Raw genomic sequence first — 16,767 nt, 5'->3', positions numbered from 1 at the left:
ACACTTTGACTCTCCATGACTGGGACCCAGGTTTCAATATTTAGTTTCTCTTTAAGTCAGCATCAACATTACAACAACCCCCCCCCCCCCCCCTTCAAAATAAAAGATTTCCTTTGACTCTCCATGCTGGGCCCAGGTTTCAATATTTAGTTTCTCTTTAAGTCAGCATCAACATTAATCATTGCAGGAAATTAACAAAAAATAAAAATGTGAACTTACCCATTCAACCAGGCTTTCATCACCTAAGGGCTGAGACTGGTCAACAGGTTTCCGCCCCGTAATAAGCTCCAAAAGCACAACGCCAAATGAATAAACATCAGATTTCTCTGTTAATTTTCCACTAGATGCATACTCTGGTGCCAAGTATCTGGACTCATTCATGTTAATATCAAGTAATCAGCTCAAGCATCATATACAGCTAAAAATAAGTCATTTCGATTAATATCAGTTTAGCCCATTTCTTTGTGCAGGAAAACAGGGTCAATTGGAAAATCTAGGCGGCCAACAGTTGCATAATGGTTGTGAGATGCTGCATAAAAGCAACTGTTTGACTGAAGACTAAATCCTGCCCTCACACGAGCACAAAGTTACTAATTGGAGGATGAAACCAACTTTAGGCTGTTCTTACAAGTGGGAAATCAATTTATGTCATTATTAAGGTCAATTTACGGACTCCGCTGAGGTTCAAAGAAACGGAAGTGACATAGAGTAATAAAAGTTTTAAAAGTAAAAGCAGGTTTAGGATTACAGTTTGTGGAGATTACTTGTGGTAACTGCCAAAGGTGTTTAAGGATATTGTCAGTTGATACAAGATTGCAACAGCATATGAGGCCAAAATAGATTTCTTTTAAATAAGACTTAGCACATGTATGACCTACCCAAAGGTTCCCATCACACGAGTTGACACATGTGTATTGACATCACCTGCTAACCTTGCAAGCCCAAAATCTGCAACCTGCAAGGAGAAAATGCATTGAAAATGGCATAAAATGCATACACTATGAGGCATAACGCATACGATTTTCTATACTCCATTAAAGCATGGAACACAAGAAATTTGGTTCAGTTGCCTAAATTCAACAAACAATGACAATATCAAGTCACAAACATAAGTTTAGGTTGGATAAATTGGCATACCTGTGCTTCAAAGTTGATATCCAAGAGAATGTTTGATGATTTGATATCCCTATGGATAATGCGGGGATGGCCTGAGAATGACATAATTAGCAAAATTTTAAGGATTAAATCAGTAAAGGAAAATTGCATAAAACAACAATATGCTCTATTACCAAAGAAAGCCCACGGCACATTACAACTAAACAGATTGGTCTATTTTAGTGTTAGTTTTCATCAATAAACAATGCAGTTTGCATTGACTAGTCAAGGTTTTACATTTCTATATCGAAGAATGACGAAATCAGGTTAATTTGATGGAAAACACATGCTAAGCGTGCATTTGGTATTTTGCATCTGAACTTTGCAGAAATCTAAAACTGCTCCTCTAACCACTTTGTCTCCATTATTCCTTTTATTAAGTCTCCTGAAGCCCTAGGCTTTAATGGACAAGAGGAAATACAAATATAAAAGGAAAGAAGGAAATTCTATTGATATGGGGGAAGAAGGAAATTACAGTCTTCATGCAGATAAGCAAGTCCACGTGCTGCACCAGCAGCTACTTTTACTCGGGTAGCCCAATCCATAGTCCCGCCTTTACCTGCAGCATTCAATCAAGTGATAGTAGTTAAGTTGGCATCACATCTGAGAATAGAGAATGTTTATGTTCACTGAAATGCGGCACAACAGAAGGCCAATTGGCCGTAGAATTTTTAGCAGCTAGTCATGTCTTTGGACATTAGTAGCCATATAAAAGAAATAAGCAACCCATCTTGAAATTGTGGACTTGGAGATCTCAATCATAGAGAAGAGAATCTAGAGAACAGTAATCCAAGTAGTTTAATTCATCAGTTCCTTATTTCAAACCGATCTTACCATGAAGATGATAGTCAAGCGTGTCGTTTGGCACAAAGTCATAGACAAGTAACCTTTGTTGCTCTGAGATACAATAACCTACGAGCGAAACCAAATGACGATGGTGTACACGGCTGATAATCTCAACCTCTGCTCTGAACTCACGTTCCCCTTGTCCACTTCCACTTTTCAACTGTTTGACAGCGACTTCCCTTCCGTCACTAAGAACACCTTTGTAAACACACCCAAACCCACCTTCACCCAAAATACTCTCAGAGGAAAAACCATTTGTTGCCTCAGCTAGTTCTTCATAAGTGAACCATGATCTTGAATTTCCAATACCGCCATGCTCTGGAGAGTACATAAAATTGCTTTGCGAGCCGCTTGCAGCTAGATAAGTAGAATGTTGGGACCTTGATCTTAGGAATGATGTATCTGGAAAAATAAGTATTTTGTTATGGCTCCAAAGGCTGGGAAGAGGATGGGTTGTTAAACTTTTAAAATAAACTGTGAACAATACTTGAAAACAAATTTGAACAATTGGCACAGCGAAATCAATTTTCTGACCCATACTTTATACTTCAAAGCTGAACAATAAGTGGAAAGTCAAACAGATTTCCAAGTTACACAAAAGTTCAAAATCCTATTTTTCTTGAGAAAGTTTTACTGCGTGCACCTGCACTCAACCCTGTAGCAAAAGGAAAAGGGATAGAGCAAATTTTCATGCAAAGAAGCAAAAGTATTCTTCCGATAGTAATACAGATGGGCCATCTGTAATTTCGAAAAACAGAGCTTATATGCCATTTTTTTACAAGGAGCTTATATACATTTTAAAGCAAATTCCTTCTATTAGAATGATCATTATTGTTCAACTGCAATAGTTCCTAGTCAATGTCACCACTACAGTAATCCATGCAAGGAAGAGTTCGGTAAGGATGGATGCATTTAGTTACCCTTGGCAAATTAAAATGATTTAGCCAATAAACAAATTCCACTCAACAAAATCCATAAGGAAATTCAAGAACCTATGCAAAGCAATACCTGAATTTGGTGAGGAAGCAGCAAATGGAGAGGGCCCCAAGTAATTGAGATTAAATGCGCTCTCTCTTTTCTTTCGCTTCCGTGTAAACCAGACAGCAAGAATCACCAGGCTAAGGGCCAAAAACCCAGCAACAACACCAATTGCCACTACACCTCTAGTCCTATGTCCCCCACCATTTCTGGGACTTGAATCTGCAGTGCTAGCAGGATTAGGGGTAGTTGATTTAGCCGTGGGCTTCTCTGTAGGAAGGCGAGGCACAGGTAATGGAGGGGGAGCTCCAGCTAGAGATGCATTATTAGGGGGAGCAGGAGGAGAAATAGAAGGGGGTGGAGATGTTAAGGGGACAGGTGGAGGAGCAGATGGCAGTGAAGCTGGAGGGGGTGTTGATGCGGCAGGTGGAGGGGAGTTTTGTGGCGGGTTTACAACAGGTGGTGGTGGTGGTGGTGGTGGTGGAGAATCAGGGGGTGGTGATGGATTTTTCACTGGTGGTGGAGGGGAAGGTGAAACTGCTGGAGGGGGAGAAGGTGGGGAAGGAGGAGGGGCTGGAGGAGGAGATTCTCGTGATGGTGGGGGTGGAGATGAAACTGGAGGTGGGGCACTGGCAGGTGGAGGAGCCTTAGGAGAAGGTGGAGGTGGTGAGGGCGGTGGCGGCGGTGATACTGACGGTGGTGGTGGTGCTTCTGTCGGAGGTGGTGGTGGAGGAGATTCTGCAGGAGGTGGTGATTTTGACTCTGATGGAGGAGGAGGAGAAGGCGGAGCTGGTGGAGAAGAGGATTGAGGAGGTGGAGCTGAAGAGTCTGGAGGTGGAGGAGGAGATGTACTAGAACTAGAATTTGAAGGTGAAGCTGCAGGGAAAACTGGGAGTGGAAAAACAGAAGGGGAAGAATCTGGAGAGGCCATTTTCAATAAAGTTCTCAACTTTAATGCAGTACTCCTCTAAAATCCACATTGGAATTTCCCAAAACCCCTCATTTGCACATAAATAGCCAAATATCCAAGAATGCAAAACCCTTTTTCCCAGATCTTAACTACTGTGTCATATGAAAGCCTCAAATTGAAGTCGCACTACTGGCCAAGAATCAACCTTTCAAGCCAAAACTAGTCCTATAAACCCTATAATTAAACAAAGTTATTAACAGATTTGAAAGAGAAAATGAGAATGCACCAAAACTGAAGTCAGCGGCACCTAGATACAGTAGTAAAGGAAAACTTGACAGACCCAGATCCCTCAAATTGTCATTAGGAAAAAGATTAATACAATGTTAGTAGCTCAAAACTCGACTTACCTCTTAACCCACTGCTTTCTCTTAGACTTCTGGGTCTTGCTCAATTTCAGGCAGGAGCCTGAGAACATGAGAAATGGTAAAGCTGTATGTACTAAACAAATGAAATGTAGGCAAATGGGGAACGTGGGTGCGACTTCGAAATAGTCGTTTCTTGATTTCGTTTAGTAAATCAGAATCTTGAACAAGAAAGACACAACATGGTGAGGCCTAGGGAAAAAGACTTGGTGAATGGTGATGGACTCAGCATTTACGTCAAAAAAATTAATTATTGTGCAGAATAAAGATAAATAAACATTCTTCTATGTGTGAAAGAACGTTACCGAGAAGCTAAGTCAAAGAAAACATCATGAAGCCCATGTTCAAGGATGAGGTTTTTTTCGGTTTTGTGGTCTCTGCACAACAATTGTAAACAGACAATCATTAGTCATTGACCCTACATTACGTTTAGAATATTTTAGTAAACTACTACTAGTTCTAGTTGTCTTCTCCGATCTTATTCTTTTGTCAGTTTATAACTGTCATTTTCTATGGAAAAACAATGTACGTTGCTATTAGCAGTAATTTATGACTCACTAAATTACTCCCTTAATTACCGGCTACGCGTAAACAATGGCGGTGTTGTGCTAGGTTTCCTTTTTTACTGTCTTTCATCTTCTCCTTTTTTACTCTCTTCTTTGTTCTTTTCTTTTTCCTTTTTCGTTTTTGAGTTTAATTTCTATAATATTAATATGGAAATAAAAGTTTAACATTTTCAAAATAAATATAGAGACTTTCCATATATAAATGAGATTATTATCTTAAAATATAAGAGGCTATTTGGTGCAAAATATTATAAAATTTATTTACACTTACTAAGCGTATGTAAGTTAAATCCTTGCTTCTAATATCTCTTCTCTTTTCTCTTTCTTTTTTCATGCTGCTGCGACGTTACAAACCAACGTGGAATTTTGAATATGAAGTATATACTAACTTGTTAGAATACCATAAAGTTTGTTGAACTAACGAGAGAATAATGCTTTTGCTTTAACAAGGGCAAGAGTAGATGCGGTGAATTGTGCACGTTGATGTTGAAAGCAAAGTTGATTTCTGTTTGTCATACTAGACTTTACAATGACTTCTTCCTCCTCCTGAAGATTGAGTTTCTACTTTTGAGCTTGAAAACTAATTTTGGAAAAGTTATTTGCTTACAAAATTTTCAAACAAAATTTCGGGTAAAGAAGTTATATTTGAGACACTTTTTCAATCAAACAATCTTCTTTCACTAACAGTTGGTGTTAGTGCCTTTAATATTAAAATTATAATATAAAAATGCATTATTTCTTGTGAGATAGTGGTTATAAATTGGCAAGAAAGTGGTCATTATTTTGGTGTAACTCTTGAAACCACTAATGTCATGATCTACCATTAATTTCCCACCAAATCTTATATTTTGTAACCACCAACCATGTTCTATAATTTTATTATCCCACTACTTTGTTATTTGTTTTATGGAAGAGAATTTACACCTATAAATAGTGGTGTTTCTTCCTTGTGTAGTATATGGGAAAATATTGTAGTGTGCATGAAAAAAATGAAATTGGTGTAGTGAAAAGGAGAGTTAAGAGAAGGAAAAAAATTTAAGTCTCCAACTTATTATCTACAAAAGAGTATATTATTTTTGTTGAAGGAAGGTGTTCATTTTTGTGGAGCTTTGGACTCAACAACTTGTCCAGAGTTTGTTCGAGTCATACGACGTTGTCGGGTTGTTGTATCCTGGAGGGGACAAGTCAAAAGTATTAATGCTGGACCTGTGAAGACTATCGCAGTGGGCTTGAATCTCTTTAAAGCGAGCGAGATATCCGCGCCTCAGGCTGAAGAATATTTATTTATTTTTCTTCATCTTATTTTCAACTGTAATTTCTTGTAATTTCACCAACAATTTTAAGAGATTCAAAAAAAAATTATGCAGTTGAAAAAATAGCGGATATCAGGGCAGAAGTTCACTCTCGCTGAGAGATGGTAGGGTAAAGTATTTTTCCACTTGCTTAACTCATGTGGAGGAAAGGTATAAACTTTTTACCTTATATTTTTCACGAATATGTGATATGTTTTTTCATGAAAAATAAATTTTTATAATTCTAGAAATAGTGGAGGGAAAAGAAATAAAATAATGTTGCATGGCAATTTTGAGTATTCATGCATGAGTGAAAGTTGATTAAATCAAAAAGTGGGATGGGTGCATCGATCATAAGTCTTGGAATAATTCACATGTTATTATTTGCCTCTATATTGATGATTTATTAATATTTGGTTAACATGAATGTTATTGGAGAAAGTAAAAGCATGCTTAGTAGCCATTTTGACATGAAAGATTTGGGTGAGGCAAATTTCATTCTTGGAATGAAGATTACTAGAACATGTAATGGAATTTTCCTTGACCAGTCACATTATGTTGAGAAAATTTTGAAAAAAATAATTTTATTGATTGCAAGCATTTTGCAACCCCTTTTGATTTAAGTGTTCACTTATTTCCTGTACAAAGTGACAATGATGTGATAAATCAAAAGGAATATGCTAGCTTAATTGGAAGCTTGAGAATATGTGACTGATTACACTTGATTTGAGATTATGAGTACTTAGCAGGTTTACAAGCAAGCCAGGTAATGAACATTGGCATGCCATAACGAGTTATGAGGTATTTTCTTGGAACAAGAATCTATGGCTTATTTTATAAAAAATATCATGTTGTACTTGAAGGCTTTTCTGATGCGATTGGAACATTTTATCTTTGAGAGGTGGTGCTATTTGTTGGAAATTAAAAAAATAAAAAATAATTGCCAACTCTACCATGGAGGCTAAACTAATTGCTTTAGCTTCAGCTAGTGAGGAAACGAATTGGTTGAGAGGTTTATTATTTCAAATTCCTTATTTTGAAAAATTAATTCTTCCTATTTTAATTCATTGTGATAGCACCACTGCTATTGGTAGAGTACAGAACCGTTATTACAACGGTAAATCCAGACCTACAAGGAGAAAATACAATATTGAGTTATGTTTGAAAAGTGGTAAAATTGATGTTGATTATGTGATAATTTTGCAGATCCACTAACCAAGGCCTTGGCAACAGAAAGGGTCTGGAGTACATCAAGGGGGATGAGATTGAAGCCCATAAACTCATAACTCATATATGAGAAAACCCAACCTGGGGACTAGAGATCCTATAACCAGGTTCAATGGGAAGGACGAATCATATGATGGCCTGGTTTGAAATGCACTATTTTTATTATTGTTCCATCCCTATGATATGAGTGCATTTATCCTGTAACGATTTGCGCGGTTGAGTTATTCTTATTAACTCTTAATGAAAATGTGTAGCTCGTATGAGTGGGGTGTTAGAGTTACAGGAGCACCCTTGATAGATGTCACCTATGTGAGTGCGGAAGTAGGCCGCTTCCTATGAGAATTGAGCTTATTCTAAAAAAACACTCATGAAAACTGGGATAGCACAAGGTCGTAAGGTGCTGGCTAATAAAGCTCATGTCAACACCTTGATTATTATGTGTAAGCAGTGATACTTTATTTCCCTAAAGTAGTCATAGTTCAAGTCTAAGACCACTACCGACTCTGAAGTAGAGATCGCTATTAACTAAGTGGAGGTTCAATGCAGAGCACACATTCATTATGCATAATATCCTCCCTTCAACTGGTACACTCTCTTATTTTAATATTAAAATAAGTTGAGGAATGTTGGTGTTAGTGCATTTTAATACTAAAATTATAATATTAAAGTGCATTATTTCTTGTGAGATATTGATTATAAATTGGCAAGAAAATGGTCATTATTTTGGTGTAACTCTTGAAACCACTAATGCCATGATCTACCACTTATTACCTATTAAATCTTATATTTTGTAACCACCAACCATGTTCTAAAATTTTATTATCCCACTACTTTGTTATTTATTTTATGGAAGAGATTTTACACCTATAAATAGTGGTGTTTCTTCCTTGTGTAGTATATGCGAAAATATTGTAGTGTGCATGAAAGAAATGAAATTGTATAGTGAAAAAGAGAGTTAAGAGAAGGAGAAAAATCTAAGTCTCCAACTTATTATCTACAAAAGAGAATATTATTTTGATATGATATGTATAATCTCCATCTATGTCATTATTATTGTATGGGTCCAAATTTGGCAACCACGACAACAGCTAAGTAAGACACGGAACGAAGCTACTATAACACAACGTTTGAGGGTCATTGTAGCGAAGGACGACGACCAAGAGCGGTCAGCCGAAACAAGATGTTAACGATAGTTTAAACTTAGAGGGAGACATGAAGAGTATGCCTTTTGAATATTCTTTATGTTTTACTTTTAGGGTTCCTTGGGAAAATGTCTCCTATAAATAGGAAGAGTTAGTAAAGAAGAGGGGATACGAACTTGAGAAGAAAGAACACTTTGTAAAAGGTTGATCTGAAAGAATATACAAAAGTTGTCTTATTCATTGGTTACATAACTCGAGTATACGTTTTTTGTTCGATATTGACAAGATCCAAAGATTCCTCAACCACCTCTTATCTCCTTTCTTTCCATACTGTTGTCAAGAGAAGAGGTTATTCTGAAAGTTCACAATAATTGGGTAGCAACTTCCTTTGATTATGCTAGTCGCATTTATTTAGATTCATTGCGCATTTATGTTGTTGCATTTTTGAGCATTTAATCAGCTCAAACATATTATCTAACGATATTCATCTTGTCTACTTCATCTATCATTTGGTCTAGATTTTATTATTCTTAACTAAGATTCACTCCTCTTCTCATCACTAATTGGTTTAATCAAAAGGTTTAATACTTTTTGGTCAAACAATTTGGCGCCGTCTGTGGGGAGATTTTTAGTTAAAATTTTAGTTTCTTCTAGATCATAAAAAGGGATAGCCTTCTTTTCCTAGCTCTGCATAAACTAACAATGGCAAGAAAAGGAGATGCGAGGTTGAAAGCGATAGCGGGTGTCACAACCAACATCTTGGACACCATCAACGAAGACGGCATGGAAGATAATGAAACGTGACACCAAACGCTACGCCCAGGAGAGATGCTTCGCCTCCCCCACGCGAAAGTGTAATCGCTTTGCGCGAAAAGGAATCCTCCACGTCTACAACGGGAGAAGCGCCACCGGCGGTAAAAAGACTACTGGAAGAATGGCTAACAAGCACTCTGAACAACATACTTGATAAACCCGCTCAAAGGGAGAATAGAGACACTGCACACGTAGATGTCACGACAACCATTGGCGAACAAGCCCCCGAACAGGTAACACTCATATCACTGTTGACGCAGGTAATGACGCACTCACAACCATTCTAAAGAAAATGGAGGAAATGGAAAATGAAAATAAGGCACGCCGTGACCAGATGAAGGAGCACCAAGAAAGGGTCGATAAGATACCAGGCACCCCGAAGTTGTTACCAAAACGGGACGTTGGTCGATTCATCGAGCAACCGTACAATGAGGAAGCAGCCCCCAATGCCATTCCTAAAACCTTCAAAATGCCAACATACCTGAAGATATATAACGGTACTACAGACCTAGAAGATCATATCATCCACTACGTCACCACCGTAAAAAGCAATGATCTTTCGAAAGAACAAGTACTATCAGTGCTACTGAAAAAATTCGGCGAAACCCTAATAGGGGGAGCCCTAACCTGGTACTCACAACTACCGGCGCGGTCAATAGCAACGTTCGAAGAAATGGCGGACAAGTTTGTCACCGCTCATGCAGGAGCTAAAAGGCGGAAGCCAGGGTAAATGACATATTCGCCGTTAGGCAGACGCCTGGTGAGGGACTCAGGGACTTCCTAGCCCGGTTTAACAGGGTGAGAATAAGCCTACCAAATGTATTAGAGGGGATGGCGGTAGCGGCCTTCCAGAACGGGTTGAGCGGGAATAGGTCGAGAGCAACCAGAAAGCTATTAAACAGGCTCATGAAATACCCCCTACCACTTGGGAAGAAATCCACAATGCCTATTGCGCCGAGGTAAGAGCCTATGAGGACGATCTCAATGGCCCGATCCAACGGGTGACGTCAGTTCAAGCAGAAACAAGGAAGGATCGTCGCAATGTCGGTCAAAGGGATCAGTTGGGTCCCCATCTCGGCTGAGAGAGACATCAGCCCTACATCAGAACAGCCATCCCACCTCCCCCGCGGCACACGGATGGCCCTCCTCGGCATACCGCGGCACAACGAAACGAAAGAGGTATGCCTCCGCTCTTATTTGCTCATAATTTTTGTGTTTCCCCTTCAGAAATAGTGTACGCACTAGAGAAGCTCGGCACGAAGGTACAATGGCCGCAAAAGATGAAGTCCGATCCAAGTACTCGGAAGTCAAACGTCCTTTGCGAATTCCACCAGGAACGGGGTCATAAAATCGAGGACTCCATAGGTCTACGGCAGGAGGTAGTGAGAATGCTAAATAAGGGACACCTGAGAGAACTGATGAGCGATCGAGGACGAGCCAACTTTGCTCGCGGACGCGAACAACCCCAGGGACCTCCAAAACCACCCTCTCCCGCTCGTACCATACAAATGATCATCGGTGGAGGTGATGGGACAACAATCAACCATGTGAAATTCACCACTACACACAAACTCAAATGATCGATCACTCATGAATGGTATGATGACCTCGAAGATAGTATCATCTTCGACAAGTCAGATACCGACGGTTTGTCTTTCCCTCACTACGATGCTCTCTGTTATTACTTTACGTATTGCGGATACCGATGTGAAAAGAATAATGGTAGACGACGGAAGCAGCACATGTATTATCCATCATCGAGTCCTCGTATAGATGAGGCTCGAAGATAAAATAATACCGTGTTGCATAATACTAACGGGTTTTAATAATGCAGTCGAGCGGACTTCTGGAGAAATAGTGCTACCCGTTCTAGCCGGAGGAGTCACCCTGGAAACAACGTTTCACGTTAAGGACCAAGACACAACCTACAATGCCATCATAGGGCGCCCGTGGATACACGCCATGCGGGCCATCCCGTCAAGTATCTATCAAGTAATCAAGTTCCCTACTCCATGGGGAATATTCAGAATCCGGGGCAAACAACGCACAACACAAGAATGCTATCACATCGCCCAGGATTGCGCACACACCCAACAACTAAAGGGAGCAAGCACGGAAGCATAACAATTACAAAGTCGGGAACCAAACTCGACGTACAAACAGACGTTATCAAGGATCCCGACATCCTCGAAGCCACCGAGTCGACCATAGAGGATCTCGATCGCGTCCAACTAGACGACAAAAGACAGCACAAAAAAGGCTTATATCGGGCACAATCTCTTAGAACTAGGTAAGTTTCATAAATTCTTAACTGATAGTGCCGACTTGTTTGCCTTCTCCCATTCAGATATGCCGGGCATCTCGAAAGACATCGCCACGCACAAATTGAATGTTGACCCCCTCTATCCACCAGTGCGGCAAATATGGAGAAAGTTCAACTCCGCAATCAACGAAGCCGTCAACAAAGAAGTTGATAAGCTGCTCGCCAATGGCTCCGTCCGAGAGTCAAAATATCCCCAATGGGTCGCCAATGTGGTCATGGTGAAGAAGAAAAATGGAAAATGGCGGATGTGTATAGATTTCACGGACCTAAACAAGGCATGCCCAAAAGACTTCTTTCCATTGCCACATATCGACCAGCTCATCGACGCAACAGCAGGACACGAGTTCCTAAGCTTCTTAGATGCCTACTCGGGTTACAACCAAATGCTCATGGAGGAAGAGGACCAAGAGAAAACTACTTTCATCACTTACCAGGGAACGTACTGCTATTGAGTCATGCCGTTCGGATTAAAAAATGCGGGGGCGACATACCAAAGGTTGGTCACCAAGATGTTCAAAGATCAACTCGGCAAAACAATGGAAGTCTACATCGATGACATGCTGGTTAAATCAAAAAGAAAAGAAGACCACAACGATCACCTGAAGGAAAATTGAGGTGGTACCGCATGAAACTAAACCCCGAAAAATGCGCCTTCATGTGACCTCGGGCAAATTTCTCAGTTTCTTGGTATCAGAAAGAGGCTTCGAGGTCAATCCAGGCCAGATCAAGGCCATCGAAGGAATACCCAAAATGTTAACCAGCAAAAAACAGGTACAAAAACTGACGGGCCGGATAGCCGCCCTGTCAAGGTTCATCTCACAGTCATCGGATAGATGCCATAAATTTTTTAATGAGCTAAAGAAAGACAACGGGCTCTAGTGGATTCAGAATGCGTCGAGTCCCTGAGAACTAAAAACATACTTGTCCTCACCGCCATTACTCGCTATGCAAGATCTCGGCGAATGCCTCCTTGTCTACCTAGTCATCTCGGAAGTCAGGTAAGCGCGATTTTGGTTTGCGAAAACAAAGGTACGCAATCTCCGATTTTGTCATATCAACAAAGCCTTGATTGATGCCGAAACGAGGTATCCCCACCTCGGAAAACTTGCTCTGGCATTGGTCATAGCCTCACGGAAGCTTAGACCATATTTTCAATGTCACCCCATATCGGTGGTGACGACTTTCCCCCTCAGGAGCGTCCTGCACAAACCTGAATGTCGAGCAGATTGGTCAAATAGGCCATAGAATTGAGCGAGCACGATATAACATATCAGTCGCGAACTGCGATAAAGTCGCAGGTACTCGCTGACTTCGTCGCCGACTTCAGTGCAGAAATATTGTCCGAGGTCGAGCAAGAAGCGCTTCGCACCTCCCCTGGATGACCCGACCTCTGGGTCCTCTACACTGACGACGCATCTAATGCGCCGGGGTCCGGATTGAGACTCGTACTTGAAGTCCCAACAAGCGAAGTAATTTGCCAATCCATACGGTGCCCCGAAATGACTAACAATGAGGCCGTAATTGCAGGACTGAAATTGGCCCTCAAATATGGTGCACGACGAGTTGTCCTCCGATGCGACTCACAACTAGTCGTTAATCAAGTCACCGGGACTTTCCAAATCAAGGAGCAAAGGCTACAGAAATACTGGGCAGAAATACATAAGCTACTACCAGAGTTCAACGAATGTCGACTCGACCAGATACCCCGAGCGCAAAACATCGAAGCAGATGGTCTCGCCAAACTGGCAGCAACAACCAAAAATATCACCAAGGAAAATGTGGTCACCCTAATCCACTCGTCAATAGACCAAGTTGAGGTACATTCTATAAATTTAACTTGGGACTGGCGCAACCGCACCATAGGGTTGTGCATAATTTGGTAAATACTGAATTACCGTGCCGAAATAAAAAATTTTGGTATTTGGTATACGGTATTTTGGTATTTGGTTTAAGTTTTAAAAAAAATTGGTAATAGGTATGGTATTTGATATTTTAAAATAAAATACCGCAAAACCGATACCGTACCGAAATATATATTATATTCCAAAAAATACATATTATCAATTATAACATATAAAGAATCTAAAATTTTACTTTACTTTATTCTCTAAGTTCATCAACTAACTCTAAACAAGTAACAAGACATTTCTAATGATCAAATATTCTTTTATGTATAATTTTCTCTAATTTGGTTGATATTTGCTAGTTTTGGACAAAAATTTTGTCAACAAACATTTTCAGTTTTGTAGTTTTGAGTACTTTAATTAAGAATATTAGAGTCCATGGCTCTATGCACTAGTTAGTATTCAAACCGAATAAACCGAAACCGAAAAGAGAAAAACTGAACCATACCGAATTTAATTACGGTATTGGTATAGGACTTTAAGAAATCGAATACCAAAAATACCGGACCGAAATGTCTAAATACCGTACCGTACCGATCGACGAACGCCCCTACCGCATCATGACATAATTGCAGGAGTGAACACTCTCGCAAGACAAAAAGGAAGCCAAAAAGCTTTGAATACAGGCAGTCAGGTACAACCTCATAAATCGCGACCTTTACAAAAGGACGTTCGGTGGTTCTTTGGCAAAATGCCTAGGACGAAATCAAATAAGGCGTGTGCTCGAAGAAGCACACGAGGGTCACTGTGGTGCCCATACAGGCAACCGAGCCCTCGTCAGATGCCTCATTCGGGCAGGGTACTACTAGCCCACTATGAAAAGGGAAGCCGCGGATTACGTCAAGAAATGTGAGCAATGCCAAAAGTACGCACCTATGATACACCAAGCGGGTGAACTCCTGCACTCCGTCACTTCACCATGGTCGTTCATAAAATGGGGAATGGACATCGTCGGACCCCTCCCAGCAGGGCGAGGTAAGACACGTTTCCTTTTAGTTTTAACTAACTACTTTTCCAAATGGGTGGAAGCAGGTGCGTTCGCCCAAATACGCGAACAGCAAGTCATCACATTCATATGGAAAAATATCATATGCCGCTTCGGCATCCCCAAAGAAATCAGCTGCGATAATGGACCTCAGTTCATCGGAAAAAAAGACGACCGAGTTCTTCGAAAAATGGCGCATCAAGGGAATAATCTCCACGAGAGATACAAGAAGCCAATCAAAAGATAATTGAGGAGTGGAAGGACATGGCTGTCAGTTCCAACAAGCGACTGGGATACTTGGAGCGAGGCATAGTGGAGCTGGAAAGAAAGTTTCTCAAAAGGGTTGAAGACTGTCAGAATGCTGAGGGGAACGAAGGCGGACATCTAGCCAGGGCCTACCTATTGCTGGGACTTCGCGAGCTGGGGAAGCTGTTCGACGGAGCCAAGGATGCTGAATCGGGGGAAGGTCCTTTAGGGACCAAGTAGATAGGATTTTATCTTTTCGCTATATAAAATGTAATAAGGCCAAGGGCCATTAGTGATTTTTATTTCCTGTTGTTTAGTGTCGATTTGGGATTCGTCTTATTTTCTATCAATAAAATGAGACATTTAGCATCTTGAGCTCTCCAAATTAATTTGTCGCTAGGCCTACCTCGGGCACAAAGAGGTCCCCAAATTAGGACGCGATTACATTCCCGCATTATGTGTTTAAATATTGCAATACTTTTCATGATCCCAACTAACTTGGTTACCTTTTGTTTTATTTTTTGTTTTGTTATTCCCCTCCCCAAAGGTTAGTTCGAGCACTCTGGCAACGTCATCCTATTCCACAAGATCCAAGGGCCCTCCACCCACTCCTCCTCTAAGTCCTGTTAAGAACAAGAACAAAGGCAAAATGGAAGATTTGAACAGCGTCAGAAGGGAGAATTCAATTGAATGGGTAGAGGTCACTAATGGACATGGTACTCAGGTTCCTAAGGAAAATGTATCCCAGCTTGAACAGAAATTGCTAAAATTCCAGGAAGAGCTCGACCAGGTTCGGAATCTAGCAAGTTTGTCATTCTCGCGCAGCACCCTACATATCACCTTTCCAATACTCAAAACCCTACACCACCCTAAAACATCCCAAAGCAACAAAATCATCCCGCTCCCCATATTATTTCACCAAAGACCCAATGCAACACTTGCCATACCACAAACAACACCCCATTGCTTCTCCCAGAACTCCAAAACTCCACAAATGACCACTTCCACACCCACCATAACACCCCCATCTACATGGAGACCATGCCACTCTCCACCCAACCCATCTCAGGCACACCCGAGTCTGATGATAAAGATTTGCTTATCAGGAACCTGGCTGAAGAACTTAAGAAATTGACTAGCCGGATCCAGGGCGTTGAAGGAAATAAGGGAATTGAAGGGTTGAATTATGAAGATCTCTGCATACAGCCCGATGTCGAACTGCCAGAAAGGTACAAACCTCCAAAGTTCGAGATGTTTGATGGAACAGGTAATCCCACGGTCCATTTGAGGACATATTGTGACAAGTTTGTTGGGGTAGGAAAAAACGAGAGAATCCGCATGAAGCTATTCATGAGGAGTTTAAAAGGAGATGCACTATCCTGGTACATCAACCAAGATCCTAAGAAATGGTCAAGTTGGGTCGATATGGCCTCTGATTTCATGGACAGGTTCAGATTTAACGCAGAAAATGCGCCGGATGTGTTCTACATTTAGAATCTGAAGAAGAAACCTACAGAAATGTTTCGCGAGTATGCTACTCGCTGGAGGTCGGAAGCCGCTAAGGTCAGACCTGCCTTGGAGGAGGAACAAATGAACAAATTCTTTGTCCAGGCACAAGACCCGCAATACCATGAGCGACTAATGATGATTGAAAGCCACAAATTTTCTGACATCATCAAGCTGGGGGAACGAATCGAAGAAGGCATTAAGAGTGGTATGGTCACAAACTTCGAGGCCTTGTAAGCTACAAACAAGGCCTTGCAGTCCGGTGGTGTGTCCAAAAAGACAAACGTAGGAGCTGTGATGGTTGCACAAAGAACCAAATCTCCTATCAAATACCAAACCTACCCGACACCTCTACTCACATATCAGCCCACTCCGAATTACCAAGCACCCTCACCTCCCGCCTATCAACCATCTCCACCTCCCATATATCAACCTACTTCACCCATATATTC

The 16,767-nt window shown here is 40.9% G+C and overlaps 1 protein-coding gene across 3 annotated transcripts in view; it reads right to left on the bottom strand.

The window, feature by feature from the left end:
• The window catches only part of LOC109205894 (proline-rich receptor-like protein kinase PERK8), a 6,621-nt gene extending 1,871 nt beyond the window's left edge, over positions 1 to 4,750 (bottom strand). The window contains exons 1-8 of one of the 3 annotated variants that reach the window (XM_019368657.1): positions 4,617 to 4,716; positions 4,297 to 4,354; positions 3,010 to 4,123; positions 1,990 to 2,403; positions 1,631 to 1,714; positions 1,138 to 1,208; positions 879 to 955; positions 220 to 367 (exon numbers count right to left, since the gene is read on the bottom strand). In XM_019368657.1, coding sequence (XP_019224202.1) covers positions 220 to 367; positions 879 to 955; positions 1,138 to 1,208; positions 1,631 to 1,714; positions 1,990 to 2,403; positions 3,010 to 3,910 — 1,695 coding nt within the window. In that variant the 5' untranslated portion in view covers positions 3,911 to 4,123; positions 4,297 to 4,354; positions 4,617 to 4,716. Of the gene's footprint in view, positions 1 to 219; positions 368 to 878; positions 956 to 1,137; positions 1,209 to 1,630; positions 1,715 to 1,989; positions 2,404 to 3,009 lie in introns of all 3 variants that reach the window. The other 2 variants (XM_019368653.1, XM_019368664.1) reach the window with 2 other exon arrangements.

The sequence above is a fragment of the Nicotiana attenuata genome, chromosome 2 (assembly GCF_001879085.1).
Source record: "Nicotiana attenuata strain UT chromosome 2, NIATTr2, whole genome shotgun sequence".
In the NCBI taxonomy this organism is placed as follows: domain Eukaryota; kingdom Viridiplantae; phylum Streptophyta; class Magnoliopsida; order Solanales; family Solanaceae; genus Nicotiana; species Nicotiana attenuata.
The sequence above is the reverse complement of the archived record's forward strand: the minus strand, read 5'-3'. Positions and strand labels throughout refer to the sequence as shown.